General features: G+C 36.8%; 1 protein-coding gene across 5 annotated transcripts in view; it reads right to left on the minus strand.

Annotated features, from left to right (window-relative positions):
- SMCHD1 (structural maintenance of chromosomes flexible hinge domain containing 1) overlaps window positions 1-23,678 on the minus strand; it is a 153,480-nt gene that overhangs the window by 91,026 nt on the left and 38,776 nt on the right. For all 5 annotated transcript variants that reach the window (XR_002518629.2, XR_002518628.2, XR_002518630.2 and 2 more), the window contains 10 exons: window positions 18,784-18,950; window positions 16,026-16,116; window positions 15,120-15,330; window positions 12,494-12,614; window positions 12,233-12,416; window positions 9,309-9,503; window positions 8,104-8,217; window positions 7,461-7,567; window positions 6,306-6,388; window positions 6,035-6,148 (listed from right to left, as the gene is read on the minus strand). Coding sequence is in view for 2 of the 5 variants with exons in the window: in XM_021929971.2 (XP_021785663.1) it covers window positions 6,035-6,148; window positions 6,306-6,388; window positions 7,461-7,567; window positions 8,104-8,217; window positions 9,309-9,503; window positions 12,233-12,416; window positions 12,494-12,614; window positions 15,120-15,330; window positions 16,026-16,116; window positions 18,784-18,950 (1,387 nt within the window). In the remaining 3 variants the exon portion in view is untranslated. The remainder of the gene's footprint in view (window positions 1-6,034; window positions 6,149-6,305; window positions 6,389-7,460; window positions 7,568-8,103; window positions 8,218-9,308; window positions 9,504-12,232; window positions 12,417-12,493; window positions 12,615-15,119; window positions 15,331-16,025; window positions 16,117-18,783; window positions 18,951-23,678) is intronic.

A 23,678-nucleotide genomic window follows, 5' to 3' on the forward strand; every position in this document is an offset into this window, starting at 1 on the left:
AATTTATTTATTATTATTATACTTTAAGTTGTAGGGTACATGTGCATAACATGCAGGTTTGTTACATATGTATACTTGTGCCATGTTAGTCTGCTGCACCCATCAACTCATCATTTACATCAGGTATAACTCCCAATGCAATCCCTCCCCCCTCCCCATGATAGGCCCCGGTGTGTGATGTTCCCCTTCCTGAGTCCAAGTGATCTCGTTGTTCAGTTCCCACCTATGAGTGAGAACATGCGGTGTTTGGTTTTCTGTTCTTGTGATAGTTTGCTAAGAATGATGGTTTCCAGCTGCATCCATGTCCCTACAAAGGACGCAAACTCATCCTTTTTTATGGCTGCATAATATTCCATGGTGTATATGTGCCACATTTTCTTAATCCAATCTGTCACTGATGGACATTTGGGTTGATTCCAAGTCTTTGCTATTGTGAATAGTGCTGCAATAAACATACGTGTGCATGTGTCTTTATAGCAGCATAATTTATAATCCTTTGGGTATATCCCCAGTAATGGGATGGCTGGGTCATATGGTACTTAAAGAAAGAATGCCTATATCTGCCTTTTACTGCTGGATTTCCCAACTTATACCAATAGAGAAAGAAATATGTTCTAGAAACATCTTCTCAATATTTGCTTTAAAAAAGGGTGCAATTATAAATCAGACAGCAAATCACCATGAGAAGTTCTCTAAAAAGACCCAAGCAACTTTCTGATTTTTGAAGCATTTATTCAACAAATATTTAATTACCTCCTATATACAAAGTACTAGAAAAAGGGTAAAGAAAACAAAATCATTGCTTTCCTGGAGTTTTTAATCTTGTAGAGCAAGGGGACTGGCAAACTACTGGACTGCCAATGGCTGCATTCATCTACAACAACAGACTTACGTAATCATAAGAAACAACTTACGGCCCTCTAAGCCTAAGTATTTATTTACTACCTGATGCTTTCCAAATAGTTTGCTACCCCTGTCCTAGAGGGGAAAGACACATTTAAGGAACAAAATTTGGTCTAGAGTTGGGAAAACTGGGGTTTGATGAGAACCAAAAGAAAACAGTTGCAGTTAGAGGTATGGTGAGTGAGGACGAGATCAAGTTGGAGCGAGAGGAAGGGCTAGATCATGCGTGGAGTATTGCAGAGCTATGACTAGTTTCCTAGGCCACTAAAAATGAAATAATATAAAACAGACTGATATACACAGTTCTGCAATTCAAAAAAAAATCACTTTGGGGTAAAATGAAAATGAGCTGGAGCAGTGCAAGAGTGAATTCAAGAGGACTTTTCATTGAGGCAGCTACTACATGGTTAAAATGAGAGACCATGATGACTTGGACTTGAATGGGCAGAATGAAGATATACAGTTGTCTGCTGGTTTACGCAGAAGACTGGTTCCAGGATTCCATATGTATACCAAAATCTGCACATACAACTCCTGTGGTTGGCCCTGCAGAACCTGCATATATGAAGAGTTGGCCTCTGTTTATGTGGGTTTCAAATCCCACAAAAATGTATTTTCAATCTGCATTTGGTCCACATGTAAGTGGACCTGCACAGTTGAAACCCATGTTGTTCAACAGTCAACTGTACTTTAGTGTGATACTTGGTGACAGATTGGTTACAAGGGATTAAGAAATAAATGGAAACACCAATCCTTTTCAAACTCTTCCAAAAAATTAAAGAGAGAACACGTCCTAACTCACTCATTTTTTGAGGTCAACATTACCTGATACCAAAGCCAGACAGAGACATCAAAAAAAAAAACAGAAACTACAGACCAAAATCCCTTATGAATATTGATGCAAAAATTCTCAACAATATGCTAGCAAGCCAAATTCAGCACAATTTTAAAAGAACTCACCTTAGTCTATTTAGTGTTGCTGTAAAGGAATACCTGAGGCTGAATAATTTATAAGAAAAGGATGTTTATTTGGTTCACAATTCTGCTGGCTGGAAGACTAGGCATCTGGATGAAAGCCCAAGGCTGCTTAGCTGCTTCCACTCATAGTGGAAGGTGAAGTGGAGCCAGTGTATGCAGAGATCATATGGCAAAAGAAGAGTGAGGGAGGTGCCAGGCTCTTTTTAACAACCAGCTCTCATGGGAAATAACAGAGTAAGAACTCACTCAATAAGCCCTTCATGAGAGATCTGAACCTATGACTCCAAAACCTCCCATTAGGTCCCACCTCCAACACTGGGGATCAAGACAAATATCCAAACTATACACAATAACCAAGTGAGTTTTATTCTTGGAATGCAAGGATGGCTCAACAAATAAAAAACAATCAAGGCTATGTGCAGTGGCTCGTGCCTGTAATTCTAGCACTTTGGGAGACTGAGACAAGAGGTCATTTGAGGCCAGGAGTTTGAGACCAGACTGGGCAGCATAGTAGACCCTGTCTCCACCACAAAAAAAAAAAAGAGAGAGAGCCATGATGGCTCAGGCCAGCCGTCCTGGTGCATAAGGAGGCGAGGCTACGTGCTTGAGGCCAACCTGGGCAACATTTAAAAAAAAACTCTCATCCACTGATAAAAAGAAAAAAGAAACTAGCTGGGTACAATGAGCATGCCTGTAGTCCTAGTTACTAAGGAGGCTGACGTGGGAGAACCACTTGAGCCCAGGAGTTTGAGAATGCAGTAAGCCACAATTGTGCCACTTCATTCCAGCCTGGGTGACAGAGTGAGACCCTATCTCAAAAAACAAAAACCAATCAATGCAATACATCACTTTGAGAGAATAAAGGAAAAAACCTACATAATTATCTGGACTGATGCAGAGAAACATTTGGGAAAACAATACTCTCTCATGATAAAAACACTACACAAGGAATAGAAACTTCTTCAACATGATAAAGGCCTCATATAAGACCCACAGTTAACATCACATATACTCAACTGTGAAAGACTTAAAGCTTTTCCTCTAACATCAGCAACAGGACATGGGTTCTCATTTTAGTCACTTCTTTTTTTATTTTTTTTGAGGCGGAGTCTCGCTCTGTCGCCCAGGCTAGAGTGCAGTGGCCGGATCTCAGCTCACTGCAAGCTCCGCCTCCCGGATTCACGCCATTCTCCTGCCTCAGCCTCCCGAGTAGCTGGGACTACAGGCGCCCGCCACCTCGCCCAGCTAGTTTTTTGTATTTTTTAGTAGAGACAGGGTTTCACCGTGTTAGCCAGGATGGTCTCGATCACCTGACCTCGTGATCCACCCGTCTCAGCCTCCCAAAATGCTGGGATTACAGGTTTGAGCCACCGTGCCCAGCCCATTTTAGTCACTTCTATTCAACATAGTATTTGAAATCCTAGCCAGATCAATTAGGCAAGAAAAAGAAATAAAAGGCATCTACTTTGGAAAACAGTAAGCTATTTCCGTTCATAAATGACATGTTCATATATGCGAAAAACCTAAATAATCCATTAAAAAACCCTGGTATAGCTATTAAACTCAGCAAAGTTACACATACAAAACCATGTTCACAGATTGAACGACTTACAATTTTTAAGGTAAAAATAACACTCAAAATGATCTGCATATTCACTGTAATCCCTACCAGGATCTTAATGGTGTTTTCTGCAGAAATAGAAAAACGCATCCTACATTCATAGGTAATCTCCATAGACCCAAATAGCCAAAACAATCTTAAAAAACAAGAGTAAAGTAGGAGCACTCACACCTCCTGATTTTAAAACTTACAAAGCTACAGTAATCAAAACAGTGCAGCATGGGCATATGAAGAGACATATAGACCTAGGGAACAGGGAGCCCAGAAATAAACTCTCACATATGTGGACAACTGACTTTCAACAAATGGGCCAAAACAGTTCAATAGAGAACGTATAATCTTTGACAAATGGTGCTGGAAAAACTGGGTATCGGCAGGCAAAAGAAGTTTTCCATATGAAAAGAAGTTAACCATATGCAAAAGTTAAGGTCAAATGGATGAAAGTAGTAATCATAGAGCTAAAACTATAAAATTTGTAAGGAAAAAACATTCAGGAAAAGCTTCATAACACTGAATTTAGCAACAATCTCTTGGATAAGACACCAAAAGCACAGGCAACAAAAGAAAAAAGAGACTAATTGTTTTTCAAAATTGAAAACTTCTGTGCATCACAGTTACCATCAACAAAGTGAAAAAGCAACCCACAGAGTGGAAGAAAATATCTGTAAATCATTTATCTGATAAGGGATTAATATCCAGGATTATAAAGAACTCCTACAACTCAACAACAACAAAATTTAAAAATGGCCAAAGGACCTGAATAGACCTCTGTCCAAAGAAGATATATGGATGGCAATAAGCCCACAAAAAGATGCTAAAATCACTGAATATTGGGGAAATGCAAATCAAAACTACAATAATCTTTAGTAGGAAAAAGGGGAAAAGAAAAACCACAGTAAGATACCCCTTCATATCTGTTAGGATAGCTATTAACCGCCCCCCACAAAAAAACCCACAGGAAATAGCAAGTGTGGGTGACATGGAGAAACTGGAATGTACAGTGGGGCGACCACTGTGGAAAACAGTATGGTAGTTTCTCAATAAATTAAATAATAATATGACCCAGCAAGTCCACTTTTGGGAATACATCTAAAACGAACAAAAGCAGGGACTCAAAGGACTATCTGTACACCAATGTTCACAGGAGCATTCTTCACAATAGACCACAGGTGAAAGTAACCTGAGTATCCATCAAACAAATGGATAAACAAAATATGGTATATATATACACAAGGGAATATTATTCAACCTTAAAAAGGAATGCGAATTCTGACACACTATGCTAAGTGAAACAGGTCAGACACAAAGGACAAATATAATTCCATTTTTATGAGGTACCTAAAATAGTCAAATTCAGAGATAGAAAGTTAAAAAGTAGTTATCAGGGCAGGGAGAAAGGAGTGAAGAGTTATTACTATAGAGTTTCAGTTTGAAATGTTGAAAAAATGCTTTAGATGGACAGTGGTAATGGTTGCACAACAATATGAATGTACTTAATGCCACTTGATAAATTTTATGTTAATATGTGTTTTATATATATATATATATATACACACACACATATATATATATACACACACACAAAATTATTAAAAATAGAGGCAGGGACCAGCCTGACCAATATGATGAAACCCCATCTCTACTAAAAATACAAAAATTAGCTGGGAGTGGTGGCATACACCTGTAATTCCAGCTACTCGGGAGGCTGAGAGAGGAGAATTGCTTGAACTCAGGAGGCGGAGGTTGCAATGAGCCTAAATCATGCATTTGCATTCTTGCTTGGGCAACAAGAACGAAGCTGTGTCTCAAAAAAAAAAAAAAAACAAAACACAGAAGTAGGAAGGTCATGGAAGGTGCTGCACTGCTGGCTTTGAAGATGAAGGAATGAGAGTGGCTTCTGTGTGATTTATTTATTTTATTTATTTTATTTTTTAGAGACAGGCTGTTACTTTACCACCCAAGTTGGAGTGCAGTGGCATGATTATAGCTCACTGTGGCCTCAAACTCCTGAGCTCAAGCAGTTCTCCTGCCTCAGCCTTCCGACTAGCTGGGACTACACAGGCTCGTGCCACCAAGCCCAGCTGAGAGTAACTTCGAAAAGGCAGAAAAGGCAAGGCTCACCTAGAACCTCCAGGAAAAAATGCAGTCCTGAAGACACTTTAATTTTAGCCCAGTGAAACCTGTTTTGGACGACGACTAATTCTGTAATTATTACTATAATATTAGAACTGTAATAATACATATAAGCTTATGTAAATTCCTACTGCAAATTCTTCTACATATACGTATCATACCTTTACTTTAGCCCACAGTTACCTACATGAAAAAATTCAAGATAAAGTATTTTTTAAAAACCTTAGAAAAATATCCACCAAGAAAATGAGCTATTCATAACTTTACTGAAATTCCTAACTTCAATAAAATTTGCTGTGGCTATCAGATTGCTAGGTCTTCAATAATTACATGAAGATGTTTAATTTGATATTATTTTTAAAAACAATACTAAAGACCCAAATTAGTTTGTATACTTACAATGTAAAATAACTTTGAGCTCAACCAGGAGTTTTTTTGACCCTCCGTGGCTTGTTCCTGGAAGCTTTTGCATTGCTTCCCCTTTTTTATTCAATATTTCAATTCTTAATGCACCTATGAGTCAAAAATTAAAAGTATCTTAATTACACCCAAAAATTTGCTGAATCTGCCAAATCTTCTCATTGCATTTTACTATCTCATGAGCTTTTACATACTGGAAATGCAAGACAAAAGAAAAGCACACTTTTTGGTATTAGAAAAATAAACATACCAATAGGGGTTCCAGCAGGCCTAATCTCATTAGGCAATAATTCATCTCCTTCAGGCCAAGTTACTGACAATCTATCAGGGAGCCTGTTATGAAACCAGTATATTAATGTTCCACAAACTTTGTTAATTATGATCTTAATTAAAAACATACAAGTTATTAGAAACTTAAATATTTATTGCTGATCTATTTTAAAAGGTTAAATCTGGAATTATTTATGATTAATCATCTAAAAAAGTTTTTCCTCCCTAACCATTCCTGTGGCTACTGGAAAAAAAAAACCTTTTAGAATTAAAAGCCAGAAACTGTTAAATTTTTATGATTTTTTTTTTCCTACTTGTTTATAGTACAAGTTACCTTTAGAAGACAGGATAACCCCTAAGAATCAAAATTCAGTAAGAATCAAAATGATTGCATCATTAGCTATACAAGAAGAAAAGCCACTTTCTACTTCCTTTTTCTTCTTTATAACTCATTAATAAGGTTTGGCTCTGTGTCCCCATCCAAATATCTCAAATTCTAATCCCCAGGTGTCAAGGGAGGGACCTGGTGGGAGGTGACTGGATCACAGGAATGGTTTCCCCCATGCTGTTCTCTTGATAGTGAGTTCTCAGGAGAGCTGATGATTTTTAAAGTGTTTGGCAGTCCCCCCCTTCCCTCTTTCTCTTCCGCCACCCATGTAAGACATGGTTTGCTTCCCTTTCCCCTTATGCCATGATTATAAGTTTCCTGAGGCCTTCCCAGCCATGCACGACTGAGTCAATTAAACCTTCTTTCTTTATAAATCACCCAGTCTCAGGTAGTATCTTTACAGCGTGTGAAAACGAACTAACACACGCATCTTTACCTCTCAGCATATATTGTAATATTCTAGTTGTAGGCCAAACTGAGTTTTTTAAAAACATGTTAATCATAGTGCCTATAAGAGTGACACTTTAGATATATGATTTCCTTTTTTGTCTACAAAACAAATGCAGGTTTCTGTTTGTATAACTAGACCTCTTAATCTTTTTTAACAAGAAGTTCATCTCAATAGGTACAATATCTAAGACTACAAATGCCCTAACAGCAGAGTAAATGACATACTCCAAAATACTTAACAGCACAATTCTTTTCAATTTTTCTTATTTTTGTCATGCATCTTGAAGTGTGACTTACCTTGCCATTTCATCTTCTACATATTTTTTAACAGCTTTCTCAGCAACTGTCCTATCCAGCTTTGCAATTGGCACAGTTCTTACTTCATCATATAGTGCCTGAGGTTCCTGAATAAATAAATTTACCAACATTTCAAAGAAAACTATTTAAATCTAGCTATAACAAAAACAAATACCCATTTGTTTCTTCCAAAGAAATATATTTTATCCTAATTAAGTACATAAATAACAGTAGCTATTCTTACATTATACCATAGTGTTTGTTTATATTTTTTACATATCCTCTGTAGTCCTAACATATCAAATATTAACAAGAAAGCATGGTATAGGGAAAAAACCCACTCCAGTTTTGTAGTTACTCATTCCTGAGACAGAATTCTGGCTCCAATGTTTACTAGTTAGTGGGCCCTAGAGGAAATATGACTTTATAAAATTAATGTGGTAACTAGTTATAATGTATATATGTTTACAAAAACTGAGCATATGTTAAATTGTACAGATTACTAAAAACATCAACTATGACACATAAAAATTCACACAAAAACTACAACCACTTTATCCAATGTAAAACTAGTCACAGACAAAAGATACTGTATCTTAACAATTACGCAAGAGTATTTCAGTATTATTACTTGCTGTCTTACCACTGCAATTTGAACCTCTCCTCCAGTAGCATATACTTCTCCATCATGATCGCCATAAAGAAAAAATCTTACTATGCTTCCATAAAAGAGAGGAAGTGTCTTGATTGTCTTGACCTAATATTGTTTTTTAAAAACAAAAGCTTCAGTATTAAGATTTACTAAGAGAAACAGCCTTAATAATAATTTCACATAACTTCTTTATTACAAAGTAAAAAACCTTGGTAACTATCATTAGAAAAACTAATGAAAACCGCATTCTAATATTCAAATAAAATTGTATTTTTGAAGTTCTGTACTTAACAAATTGTTGTAAAAATACCGCAACTTCTTTATACAAATGTGTTAGAATTAAGCATGTATCTTACAAGTCCATAATTCCTTCAAATTCAATTATAATGAATGCCAACGTACCTGAAACCTTTTTTTCCCCATAAAATTCTGCTCTCAGACGATGAACAGCAATTCATAAACTCGACAAGTTAACATTATTTTTCAAACACATCAGCTCAAAACTTGCATATCATATTTCTTCTTCTTACTTGGCTTAAAAAATCTAAGGCAAATTTCCACTACTCCAATTCAGAAATTCCTAACAAGGACTACAAGAGTTTATCCACAACCTACTTTTCCTGCCCCATTTCTAAACTATTTCTCTTCACACATACAACAGGCAGCAGGACAACCCACCTCTTCTTACTACTTGTTTTTCTGCACTTACCTGTGCACATCTCTATGCTCAGATTATCTTCTAGAAAGCACTTTACTCCATCACCACTGAGCATTTGACTAAAATGATCACTCCTTTCTTCTTGTAACTCTTCACTTGGCTCCAGGGATGTCATATTCTGCTAGTTTCCTTCTATCTCACCAGCTAATCCCTGTCAGTCTCCTCTGACAGCTCCTCCTTTTCATTCTAACCACTAAATGTTGGGAAAGCTCCAGGCTCAATCCTTTTATCTCTTTAGCTATACTCACCAAGTATAGGTGATCTCATCCAATTCTATAGCTTTAAATGTACAATGGTGTCTCTAATTTATGGAGAGAACAGACAGCCTTCTACCTTGTAATTATCATCTGTGTAAACCTCAGCCTCTACCCCTTTCAAGGTCCACACAAATGCTACTTCTTTTCTATACATGTGATTTTGCATATGTTTTAAATTAAATTAAATATTATTTTAAAAAATGACAATAAGTTATACCTACCAGCTGTCCTGCTTTGTATATCTTTCCATCCCATTCTATTGCTGCATATGTTGCCCAGGGACCTTGCTTTTTAGAAGGAAGATCAGGACGTGTAATTATTCCCTTAAAAAGCGTAAATTTTATTTGTTTATCATACTTTTCATGACAATCCTTCAGCCACAAAGCAAATTCTCTGTCAATTTTCATCCGCTGTTCCTGTAGAATTTTAAATGTTTTATGAAATATAGCTACTAGTAAACAAATATAACCATAAACATTTGTCATTCATTTTATTTTTTCCTTTCATATACTCCAATTCAGAAAACCTAATAAAAAATTAAATATTCTGCTGGATCCTTCCCCTGTACACATTTAGGATATTTCAAACAAATGCATTACCAAAGAAGAAAAATTTGGTATCATTCTTAGAACCAAGGTCTCCGTGGTCAATATCAACAATAAAACCTTCCTTTCCACCTTTAACTCCTAGGATACACTAAAAACTGATGAACTCTTACTGCCTGGGAGGACAACTAGCTAGCTCCACAAAAGGGATGAGTGGAGGCCTTCTAACTGTAAACCACATTCTCAATGGGACAATAAAAATCTCACTGTGTATCAAGTACTTTGTAAACGTGAATACAACATACAAACAGACAGATAGTAAATCTGCAGTAGTAAAATTTCATTGGGGAAAACAATTGAGAAAAAGATGCCAAAAAAGACTCCTTATGAAGGTGATAATGAAAAAAGGTTGAGAAACACTGCTATGCAAAATGTACTTCTTTTTAATTTTCTCTTTTATATATATAGCCTATTCAAAAAAACTCATAATAGAAAGTCAAGTATATTCTAACAATATTTAAGAAGATGTGTTTTTGCCAACCATTCTTCACCCTTTTGGGAAAGAATAAGAAATCTCTGTTCAAGCATAAGGTGTTATACACTTGTTTGATGCCTGCCTCTAGGACAATGAGGAGGTAAAGACAATCTCCCAATTACATGCTTTCACAGAGGACAGTCTGTAAAGTTACAGAACTCCATTCCTTCTTACGTACCTTACACCATAAAATACCATTTCCAAAGGAAAGTAAGGCAAAATTAAAAATAATTTCAGCCTAAGTTTTTGAAGCTTGCTGTCAAGAAGGATACTTAGTTATTAATAAATTTGATTTTTTTTAAGTTATACGAATGAAAAAGAAATATATATACATGGCGAAGACTCAGAGGTCCAAAATGGTATACTGTTTCCAGGAAATGGCTGCCGCCCTTACTCCTATACCTAGGTTCCAACTCTTTCCCAAATCAGCAAATCATTGTCAGTTTGCCAGCTGACATGGAGATTAAATTACTAACTAGGAACCAGAAAATCTGACTACCAAAATGTTAAACTGCCCCTTCTAAAACTCTCAGGATGGATTCACTATCAACCAAATTACCAGATGCATTAATTCCAGACACTCAAAAACAGTCAAAGTACAATTCAGTAGGCATGTCAAGTTAATCTAGGGGAAGAGTATGCAGACATTTATTTTATAATATTCTTTCAACTTTTCTGTGTATTTGAACATTTCTTTTCCTCCTCCTCCTTTTTTTCCCAAATAGGGCGTCTCACTGTATTGCTCACACTGGTCTTAAACTCCTGGCCTCAAGCCATCCTCCTGCCTCAGCCTCTCAAGTAGCCAGGATTACAGGTGTGAACCGTTATGCGCAGCTTGAATGTTTCAAAATTAGAACATATATATTTTAAAAGTACAGTGTAACAAAGGAATAGAATTAACTTATTCTGGATAGCTTTTGAAAAGACCCACTGCTCAATAAATGTTGGATAACTAACACCATATTATAAATGAATTGTAAGCGTATAATAAAGGAGTAGTAACTCATTTTGATAAGGCCTTTCTCAGTGCATAATTCTTAAAAAGCGTCCTAATCTTCTATGATTCAGAATCTTTATAAGAGCAAAATTAATTTCAACATCTTACAGGAATGACTGACTACAAACACTATGTACTATGCACTGTATTTATTGCCCAGCAATAAATTGATAATAAAATCATCTATTTCCTGGCAATTCGACATTAAACTACCGAAATAGTATCAAGTAAAAGTTTCTGAGGTCTGTGCACAGAATACAAGTACACTAGTATGGTAGTTTCACTCAACTTTTTAACAAATTTCAAAGTGAAATCATTCTTGTTGTATCAACCAATGCATGTATTTTAATACCAATCAATCTCAAACCACCTTTTAGCTCAAAGTACTTCACAGTTTTACCCCATTTTTACCTTCAAGACTAGCTAAAAATCGTACAATTAGGTTATTCATGTACAAATATAGCCCTTAAAGCAAATACAATTGTTCATAAATGTTCTCATCAAGATGCTTCTGTGGCTTCTACTATGTCAAGGGCTAGATATTAAGATCTTGGCCGGGTGCAGTGGCTCACGCCTGTAATCCCAACATTTTGGGAGACCAAGGCAGGCATGGATCACCTGAGGTCAGGAGTTTGAGACCAGCCTGGCCAACATAGTGAAACCCCATCTCTACTAAAAACACAAAAATTAGCCAGGCGTGGTGGCACATTCCTGTAGTCGCAGCTATTTGGGAGGCTGAGGCAGGAGAACAGTTTGAACCTCGGAGACAGAGGTTGCAGTGAGCCAAGACTGAGCCACTGCAATCCAGCCTGGACAACAGAGTGAAACTCCTATCTTTAAAAAAAAAAAAAAAAAAAAAAACTAATGAAGATATGTAAATTCTAGCCAAACCTAGTCTAATCAGCTTAAAATTTTTTAGTTATGTGAACATTTGACTGCTCATAAAAAATTTATACATCATAGTCTTTTGATGCAAAATATCAACAAAAGCCTACACTGCTAGTGTCTTCTTTTACTTAAAAATAAAACATTTGCAAATATTCACAACTTTACATTTAAAAATCATACCTGTCCATTTAAAATCCTTGTAAAAAGGGTGTTCTTATCTTTCAATTTTAGCTCAAGATCCATAAACGTCAGTTTATTTGTGCTGACCTGGAATTTGTCATTAGTGAATAATGCACCAGATATTCTATTGTAGCATTCAATTGGTGCAAGCCCTCTCTTCTTAGGAGGAGTACACCAGTCAAAGCTTGAACAGAACAAAATGTTAGTTAGTAAAAAAAAATTAAGAGGTAAAAATATAATTTCAGCAAAAATCAAACTTACTCTTCAACTGATGTATATGGTATTAATCGTCCATTCCAAAAACATTCAAAAATAGGCCTTTTCCCTCTAGCTGCTTTCTCAAGTATGAAACAATCATCATCATCATCTTCATCTTTTAATTCTAGATCAAAAGGGCAAATGGAACAAAATGTTTATTGCTAAAATGTGAGAAATAATGAAACAAACACATATGATCTTTCAAATTGCACTCTATAAAACCTAAAGGTAGTTTTATACTGTTTGCCCACAAAATGGCAGGTTTACAAAGTGGTTCCACATTACGAATGGTGTCTGTCATTTAAAAGTCAGTAATTACTTATATACGAACTAATGTACTAGCTGCTGGGCCTGTCATCTTTAAACCTATTCATGAGGCTAAAAGAGTCTTACATCCAAAAAGATTATCCCCTATAACAAAATCCCTCCTTCCTACAAATATAGGAGCTTAAATCCTGTATCTAAAATAGTTTCACAATTTTATCAGAACTAGCATGTTCACATGAAAATCACCTGAGAAATCTGACATCTAATAGCAGCGAGTTTACCTAGTTTGAACAAATTAGTGAATGATGCTAAAATTAAGCTTACTTTTTAGAAATTATTTCATTTTCAGATTTAACTAAGCATGGAAAATGTACACAGAACTGTAAGATATATTACTATGCATCGAGAGCATTAATTAGCACAATTTTCTATAATCTTATGTTTATTAGCAACACACTCTCGTGTATCCAGATAAATTAGGATTAAACAACATGATCCTGACATATTAACATCTCAGCTACCCTGGCATTAGTTCACGCACCTAAAACAAAACCTTCTCCCTAAAAGCCCTCACAAGAAGTCCCTTATATACAAGGTGCTTTCAATCAAACAAAACCACTTTGCTCTTAGAGAATCCCTCTGATTGATCACTCAACTTACTTGCTCTTCTTTTTAAGGCAGCATTTGAAAAAATTTATATCTTTTTGTCTATTAGCATACAAAAATTGGAAATAGTAAATTTAAGAAGTCAGAGACAGCCAGGCACAGTGGTTTATGCCTGTAATCCTAGCACTTTGGAAGGCTGAGGTGGGAGGATTACCTGAGTTCAGGAGTTTGAGACTACCCTGGGCAACATGACAAAACCTTGTCTCTAATAAAATACAAAAAAATTAGCCTGGCATGGTCGTGGGCACCTGTAGTCCCAGTTACTCAGGAGGTTGATCCATGAGAATTGCTTGAACCTGGGAGGCAGAGATTGCAGTGAGCCTACATTGTGCCACTGCACTCCAGCCTGTGTAGTAACACGAGACTTTTGTCTCCAAAACATAAAAAAAAAGCAAAAATGCCAGTGGAGCCACTGAGTAACAACACATACTGAGCAGGAGCACTTAATAAATAGTGCTGAGCACTATTCTGAGAAGTTGCCCCAGTTTTTAAATTTGATCTTCACAACACCCTTATGAGGTGTGAACTACCCATATCCCAGATAAGGAAACTAAGGTAGGGAGTAGTTTGTCCAACAGAAAGCAGCAAAGATGGGATTCAAATCAGAAAATCTGGCTGCAGACCCTAGAAAACTAACAGTGTACTCAGGAAGTATTCTGAAAGAAAAAGTTTAATATTGTTAACCTATCAATTCAATGCAATCCCAATAATCCCACTAGAATTATTATAAGTGAATGTACGAAGCTGATTCCAAAGTTATCTAGAAGAGCAAAAGTATTCTCAAAAAGGAACAATAGTGAAAATGTTTTGTCCCAAACATACCAAATTACAAGATAAAGCTACAAGACAGTATCATTACTTATATACAAAAAAATAAATAGTACCTTATAGTAAAGAATCTAGACCTATGTACTTATGGGAACTTTATATTATAAAAGTAATATTATAAAAGTTCTAACTATTGGGTAAATTATAACATTTAATAACTGGTGCTAAGAAACTGAATATGAATACCACATAGAAAATAATTGTTAAATCCCTATCTCTCTACTGGAAAAAAAAAAAAAAAGGGGGCCGGGTGTGGTGGCTCACGCCTGTAATTCTAGTACTTCGGAAGGCCAAGGCAGGAGGACTATTTCAGGCCAGGATTTCAAGACCAGCCTAGGCAACATAGCAAGACCCCATCACTCAAAAATTTAAATAAATAAAATCCCACCTTACTCTACATACAAAAAAGGAAAACACAGATGCATTGACCATAAAATGACAACAAAATCAAAAAAGCTACAGATTTACATAATCTTGAGGTGTTAAAAGCCTTTCTACAGTAAGACAAAATCAGAAAGCAAAAAGAAAAAACTGATAGATATGACTGCATAAAGTGTAAAACTGCAACAAGGATAAAGAGAAGAGAACATATAAACGATTAATATGCATACATATCTAAATGTTTGGTTTCATAACAGAAGTAAAAGAAGAGTTCATTAAAGATGTATTCATCTAGAAATGAACGTACATAAAAATCAGGAATTACAAAAATTACAAATACCTAAAACAACCTAAGACCTGCATAAGAAAAAGTTTTAATATTTATTTTTCTAACCTGAATAGCCCAACTGATAATCATTTAGAAAAACAAATCGCTGTCCCAAATCACAACTTCGTATTTTATAACTAAGATAACAGATTAACATACTTGATGGAAAGCATGGATCATCAGGGTAGGTTTCTCTATCATATAAGAATGGATGATAACGGATAATCCCTTCCACTACACCATCTCCTTCAACATGAGCTTTGAATTCAAAACTGTCAGCTGCTGTGTTTACATACAACGTCTGCATGTCGTCTTGTATTTCCCTTAGGTTGACAATCTTAGGTACCTTCCCTTTTTCAAACATAGAAATCTAAAATAAAAATGAAACAAAAATAATTAAATTCCATGGTAACTTTACTTTTGTTCTCAGCTATGATTCAACAATAGAATAAGCAAAAATTCTGTTTATTTGTACAAGTAATAATCTGGCTCAATGAAATATATATATTTATATATGAGTTAAACAGCTTTAAGTAGCATCTCAATAAGGAATATACTACTAAAAAATATAAGCAAAGAAACAGCAAATCAGAGCTGAAGGACAGAAAAGTCACAATAATTCAAGGTTTCTTGCTAGAGGTAGGAAGTGGGACAACATTGTATGTGAAATTCTAACATGTGGGTTAGGGTATTGAGAATCCAATACTCAAATGCTCTGTGGCGCTAAATCTTGTCACCATCATACAACTTCTACAAACAAAAGGAAAGCTACGTTATCTCCCTTTTCCTCCATGCTTCAAGAGATGATTGATTTTCAGTAACAATGCATAGCTCTACAGAAGAGAGACAAAAAAAGACAAACCAAGCACTACAGTAAATAAAGGTTCAAGAAAAATACATCTAGGAAAAATCTCTTTAGTTGGATATCAAACAATCAAAGTAGTTTGGTAAAAAACAAGGAGAGAAGTTGTCTAATTATCGAGTGTTTTTTATTAGCCCAAGTCATTTAGAACTGGAACAAATATCTCATAATTTTTAATATTTTAAGATGGATTTTTCTCTTACTTCAATATCAATATTGTTGAAAGGTTCAACTTCTTTTGATGTTCGTATTTCATTTCCTTTTGGGCCATGAATATAGTAATGATAAATATGCCTAAAAGAGAGAAGAATAATTTTATACTTTTAATTCACATAAAATTATAGTTAATGTAATCTTCTATCAAAAAATTTTAACACTATTTACTAGGTATCAAGCACTTTATTAAGCATTTTTAAACACATATTCCATTTAATGGTAAAAACAATTGAGATGCAGGTATTATTGCATCTCATTTTACAGATATAGACCCTGGGGTACAAGGAGTGTATGTAAGTTATCTGACATCACAGAATAGAGTTAGGGAGCTGTGGGCTTCAACTCAGGTCTTCCCAACTTTAAAGACCATATACACCACTTCCAAGAGGAATAATTCATCAAATAAATATAAATTAGACAGCAAGAGTCTATAATGCTACTTGCCAGGTACACTCCAGAAAGGACTCAATTATCGGGGGTAAACTGAATTCGATATCTAATCTCAATACGAGAATATCATTCTAGAACAGCAGTCCCCCACCTTTTTTGCACCAAAACCAGTTTCATGGAAGACAATTTTTCCAGGGATGGGAGTTGAAGGGGGGTGATTTGGGATGAAAATCTTCCACCTCAGCTCAACAGGCATTAGAGTCTCATAAGGAGCACGCAATACCTCACAAGCACAGTTCACATTAGGGTTCATGCTCCTATGAGAAATCTAGTGCTGCCACTGATCTGACAGAAGGCGGAGCCAGGAGGTAATGCTCACTGGGGCCCACCACTCACTGTGGGGCCGGGTTCCTAAAAGGCCACAGATGGGTACCAGTTCACAACCCGGGCGTTGGGAACCCCCGTTCTAGAACATTCATCTCTCCTCTCCTATAGCACTGAGACAATCTTATCCTAATATTCCAAAAACAAAACTACTAAGTTTGACATCATCTCACTGAAAACCAACGCTCTGGAAATCAACACCTCTTTACTTTTTAAGAAAAGGTTTAAAAAGATTATATTTTGGTAATGTTGTTCAGGATTATAAAATACCATGTCTTTATTCGCAAAATAGAAATTTGCAATATTTCTTCATAATCGTTCTTTATTAGATCAAGAGTATATTTAAATTATGTGTTAATGTACACTGAGTTCCTTCAATAAAAAGAAACTATAAAATAGCTAATAAAATAAGTACCTGAAGAAAACTGCAAAGTCCTATTTAAATACCTTGGGTAACAGGGATAATAAACAGAAATATTCAACAAGAAAAAAGGTATTCCTAAAATCAAATTTATTTTCCCATAAAAAAATTTTTTAAATTCTCTTAGCATATAATTATGTATAAAATTGAGACTCTCAAATTAAGAGCAACAGTCTTTTGGGTAAATGTAAAAAGATGCATTTTTAAAATATGAATTTTGAGCAGATGTACCCATTTTGCAAGTCTCAGTAATTCAGACTAATGCAAACCAGGGAAACAATACAGTAAATCGTACGTACCACATAGCTATAAAAAAAAATTGGGGGGCCAGGCGCGGTGGCTCACGCCTGTAATCGCACCACTTTGGGAGGCCGAGACAGGCAGATCACGAGGTCAGGAGATTGAGACCATCCTGGCTAACATGCTGAAACCCCGTCTCTACTAAAAATACAAAAATTAGCCAGGCGCAGTGGCGGGCACCTGTAGTCCCAGCTACACGGGAGGCTGAGGCAGGAGAATGGCATGAACCCAGGAGGCAGAGCGTGCAGTGAGTGGAGATCATGCCACTGCACTCCAGCCTGGGCGACAGAGCAAGACTCCGTCTCAAAAAAAAAAAAAAAAAAAAATTTTAGGCCAGGCACAGGGGCTCACGCCTGTAATCCCAGTACTTTGGGAGGCTGAGGTGGGCGGATCACCTGAGGTCAGGAGTTCAAGACCAGCCTGGCCAATTACGGTGAAACCCTGTCTCTACTAAAAATACAAAAATTAGTCGAGTGTGGTGGCACGCGCCTGTAATCCCAGCTACTCGGGAGGCTGAGGCAGGAGAATCGTTTGAACCCAGGAGGCGGAGGTTGCAGTGAGCTGAGATTGCGTCATTGCACTTCAGCCTGGGCAACAAGAGTGAAACTCTGTCTCCAAAAAAAAAAAAAAAAAAAAAAAAAATTAGAGCCATTAAATAACTATTCCTCTGATTTGGCCTAATGGGATATAGAGTCCCTACAAGTTTTACTGGAATAAAAACACATGATTATTTTCAGCACTAATGTCATACAGGCACATACATACATATATTATTTTAATAGGCTTGATGCATTCATTCACTTAATGAACATCTGACCTCTACCATGTAGCAAGTATTCTGCCAGTAGACACTGGAGACACAGCAGTGAATTTAATGACAAAAATAAATATATATGGTATGGAAGATTATGACAGGTGCTATGGAAAAGCAGCACAAAACGGGGTCGTGGAAGTGATATAGTGCTCAATTTGACAAACTGTGAAGTTCATTTTTAATTTTATAGTATTGTCAAAATCCTGTGCCTCAAGTAATGCTCAGTACACTAGAGATGATCTATAAATACTTACAGAATAAAAGAATAGAGAGCTGTTTTAACACCAATATCAGAGTACTGGATAATATCAGAGTACTGGGAAGAAAATGAGATAGGAGCAAAAAGGATACCAAAGAGGCTTCAATGTATCTGTAATATTTTCAGTCTTAAAAAAGTTAAGTACCAACATTTCCTAAACCAAATATAATTACTTACGCTAACTGTCGTGTCCAAAGGTGGAAATAATTTTTCAAGTACTGTATGTGTTCTGGTTGTACCCCTGTGATAACCACAGCAGTAAAGCTATCTTTTTCCTTCTCCTCTATGATAAGATTATGTAGAAATCTTTCATCATCATTTGTAATGTGAACAGAATCAGAGGGCTACAAGAGTGAACACAAATACAACAGATTAAATCATCTAAATTATAATTATACAAATAGCTATTGCATCAAATTTTAATGTGATTTACTTGGAGTTTCACAAACAGGCTTCAGAAAAGCTTTTGGAGGACACTGGCCCAATATAACAAACTGGCTGAGCATGTGACAACACTGTGAAGACAAGGGAACTTTCACACAGACTGCTAAACTAGCATGCATAAAGAGCACCCCATCTTATAATGATAAACCAATTTTAGAATCATAAAGGAAAAGGTAAAGACAAATACCGAGTTTTAAAATGCCTTAAAAAATTGAGGACACTTACCCTAGGGTGGAATGAACCCTTGCTTGGGAGACCTACCACTTAACTTGGTCAGGACCAATGTCCAGCCCTCCATGTTCAAGAAAACTACAGGGCAGGCTGGACACAGCTAGCTAAGCCCAAACACATTGTGCTTAAAGGTAAAAATCATCCTGGACACCAGTCCACTTTCAGAGAAAATCTAAATATTCTCTGGAAGGGGGGTAGTAGGGGAATTTGAGGATAAAATTACAAACTTCTCAGTTTGTAGTATGAGTCTATGTTTTAAAAAATTCCAGGTCGGGTGCGGTAGTTCACTACTGTAATCCCAGCACTTGGGGAGGCTGAGGCGGGCAGATCACCTGAGGTCAGCAGTTCAAGACCAGCCTGGCCAACAAGGCGAAACCCCATCTCTACTTATAATACGAAAGCAGCCAGGCGTGGTGGCATGTGCTTGTAATCCCAGCTACTAGGGAGGCTGAGGCAGGAGAACCGCTTGAGCCCAGGAGGCTGAAGTTGCAGTGAGCCAAGATCGCGCCACTGCACTTCAGACTGGGCAACAAGCATGTCTTAAAAAAAAACAAAACGACGACAAAAAAAACATGGTATGTGCGCACGCGTGTGTGTGCATGTGTGTGTATGTGTATACAGTCATATGCCACATAACATTTCTGTCAACAATTGACTGCAGTGGTCACATAAGATGATACAATATTGTAAAATCAGTGTACCTTTTCTATGTTTAGATATGTTTAGCTACACAAATATTTACCATTCTGTTACAACTGCCTGGGGTAACAAGCTGTACAAATTTGTAGATTAGGAGCAGTACCCTATACCATATAGCCTAGGTGCGTAGTAGGTTATGCCATCTAAGTTTGTGTAAGTACACTCTATGATGTTCACACAGCAACAAAATACCCTAATGATACAGTTCTCAGAATGCATCCCTGTCCTTAAGTGATAGGAGACTATATCTACTGTGTATGTTGCTACATAGATTTTAAAACTGTGGAAATAAAAACAGATCAAACTATTCTATCTAGGAAATCAGTTGATTTTTAAAAATAAATATGTATGATTACTTGCTTAACTAAAAACAGTGTTACAGCTCTGATTAATTTCTGATTAAAAAATAATAAATCCTTTAAGACCATACCCCTTCAAAACCATTCTAATGCATCTCTATACACTAAATTGCTAATATCACAGCTACAATATATACAAGTAACATTTCATACACTTTGAGTCAGTAGATTAGTCTGAATTTACTAATGATGCAAATTCATTATCCAAATATTTATCAAGCATCTTCTGTAAGTCCTATGCCTCAACTTGGGCCTAAGGAAGACAGGTTCAAGATAAATAAGACAGTGCCTTTGTGCTCTACAAATTCCATCTGGTAGGAAATGAAAAAAACAAATGACTACAAAACAATATGCCATTATGTATGAAGATATGAACCAAGAGCTACACAGGTAAAAAGAGGGTGACAGTCACCCAGCAGATGACTGATTAATAACATTCCAGACAAATGAGAACATGATTTCAAGAGCATAAAGGAAATAAGGTAGTTTTAGGATATATGATAAACATATGATAAAAGATAAGGCAGGATGGCTGAATTAGAGCAGTGGAAAGTGGGTGGAAGAGAGGATAGATGAAAGAAAATAATATAAAAGACAAAATTAAATGTGCTGAATGATTAACAAAAAGGATTATCAACTTTAACTGCATGGCTAGTGGATGCCATTAATTGAAAAGGGTAGTTGAGAGGGAGACAGGAGAAAGAGGGAATAAGAAAGGTTTACAGATAATATTTGATCTCTTTCTCTTAAGAGACAGGGTCTCTCTATGTTGCCCAGCTGGTCTTGAACTCCTGGGCTCAAGAGATTCTCCCTCCTCAGTCTCCCAAAGTGCTAGGATTACCGGCATGAGCCACTGTGCCCAGCCAATATTTGACTTCAAAGGTACCAAAAGTGAGTTATTCCTCAAACACCTAAGAAAGAACATCTAATTGAACCTGGAAATGAGTGTACTGGACATGATCAGTTGGTATTCATCACCCATTCCTACTACCTTTTACAGTACTCTCTTGGGCTGCAGAGGTTGGAAGGAAAAAAAAAATACTGTTTGGTTGTGGATGCAAATTAGGTTTCACCAATTAGACATACTAGCCAAAATCTGGACGCCAAAAATGAAGCAAAGGCTATTTCCTGAAGTTTCTTAAAGGTTTTCTGTTATCATACAAGGCACTGAAAGATCAGTAACCAGGTTTCAGGTTTAATGTGTCAAAAGGCCACTGCAGCCCTAGTTATGGCCAGAAATTCTGTTTTCCAGTCGTGGAGCAACTGTGGCAGTGAGAACATTCCAACTTTTGGATCACAGATACAGCAGTGAGTTCCTGAATTCCAGACCCAGTGGTGGTCCTCCAACTGAATGATTATAGCAAATGTTGCAGCATCCCTCCAGGATTAACTTCAGAGTCTTAGTATCATTCTTGAAGGCTTAGCCCATAACTCATTCCTTTGGCCCTTCCAATAATCAGGTAACCACCTGATTCCCTCTGTTAGATATTTTCTGTTTAAAGGGCCTAGGATGGTTTGTTTCCTTTATTGAAGCTAGCATGTTTCAGTGTCTCAGTCTTGAGAAAAGTTTTCACACGAAACACAGATTTGAGAGCTTTTGACATAAGTAGCAAATACACATCTTTAGAAAAAGCAAGACTATTGACTATAGAACAAGAACCACCAACTCCACCCACATTCTCAAAACTGCTCACAGGTCAGAGATACAAGGCCAACAAAAACAGGCTGGAAAAGACTGGTCATAAAAGGGAACGGACCAGGTACTTATGTTTGTTGGGTAGAACTAAGCACAAAATACAGAAAAGGCTGGCAGAGAAATGGTGCTCCAGGAGACACAGTTCTATACAAGCTTCGTAATACACACACAGTTTTGAAAACCACTTAAATTCTCAATTTCTATTTCTCACCAGTTTTATCACGGCAACTAATATTTCCACCATTATATTTTACAGGGCTTTGTGGTGGTTAAGACAAGATGGAATACTGTTATGTAAAAATATCAAAATATGCAATCTGTTAAGTAAATGAAACAAAGAAAAGAAAGTCGTGTCCTGCACAAAGGTATATTAAGTTATCGAGAAAATAAAAGTGGGTAACAAAATGGAAAAAAAAAATAATCCAACCCACCAACTAATGAAAGAAAAGGTATTTTTTTTTTCACTTATCAAATGGCCAACATTTTGCTGCCCTTTCCCCTTCTCACTCTTTTGAAAAATAAATGGTCAGACATGTACTTCCATACGGTTGGAAATGTATGACTAGGGGTTTAACCTTTCTGACAAGCAATTTTGAAATACATGCCACGAACATTTTAAAAGTTCAAATTCAGGCTGGGCGTAGTGGCTCACACCTGTAATCCTAGCACTTTGGGAGGCCAAGGTGGGCGGACTGCCTGAGGTCAGGAGCTCAAGGCCAGTCTGGCCAACATGGTGAAACTTCGTCTCTACTAAAAAAAAAAAAAAAAAAAAAAAAAAGAAAATTAGCCGAGCGTGGTGGCATGAGCCTGTAATCCCAGCTACTCGGGAGGAATTGCTTCAACCAGGGAGGGAGAGGTTGTGGTGAGCTGAGATCATGCCATGGCACTCCAGCCTGGGCGACAGAGTGCAACGCCATCTCAAAAAAAAAAGTTCAAATTCATCATCACAGCTATTAAAATTATAACAATCTAAACTAAGGAAAAAAATTTTTAATTCAGGTAAAATGTTATGCAAAGATATTCACGGCAATGTCTTTACAATTATTGTAAAATCCTTTAAATAAGCCAAATGCTCAACAGAATCATGAAATTATGTTACAGTCATTGCAGGAAATGTTATAAAGCTACTAAAAACTGCTGTGTATCAAAACAATTTGTAAGATGGGGAAATATTCAATGTGTTAATTTTTAAAATGTGGGATCAAAACTATTAAGTAGGCCAAGTGCGGTGGCTCAAGCCTGTAATCCCAGCACTTTGGGAGGCCGAGACAGGCGGATCACAAGGTCAGGAGATCGAGACCATCCTGGCGAACACGGTGAAACCCCGTCTCTACTAAAAAAAGTACAAAAAACTAGCCGGGCGAGGTGGCGGGCGCCTGTAGTCCCAGCTACTCGGGAGGCTGAGGCAGGAGAATGGCGTGAACCCGGGAGGCGGAGCTTGCAGTGAGCTGAGATCCGGCCACTGCACTCCAGCCTGGGCGACAGAGCAAGACTCTGTCTCAAAAAAAAAAAACAAAAAACTATTAAGTATATATTTTAAAAAGCTGAATTAGAAGGAAATTCACCAAAATGTTTCAGTAGGCTTCTCTAGGACTTGGGAGTATTTTTATCTTCCTTATGCTTTCCTATAAAGCTTCCTACAA

The sequence above is a fragment of the Papio anubis genome, chromosome 19 (assembly GCF_008728515.1).
Source record: "Papio anubis isolate 15944 chromosome 19, Panubis1.0, whole genome shotgun sequence".
Classification (NCBI taxonomy): Eukaryota; Metazoa; Chordata; class Mammalia; order Primates; family Cercopithecidae; genus Papio; species Papio anubis.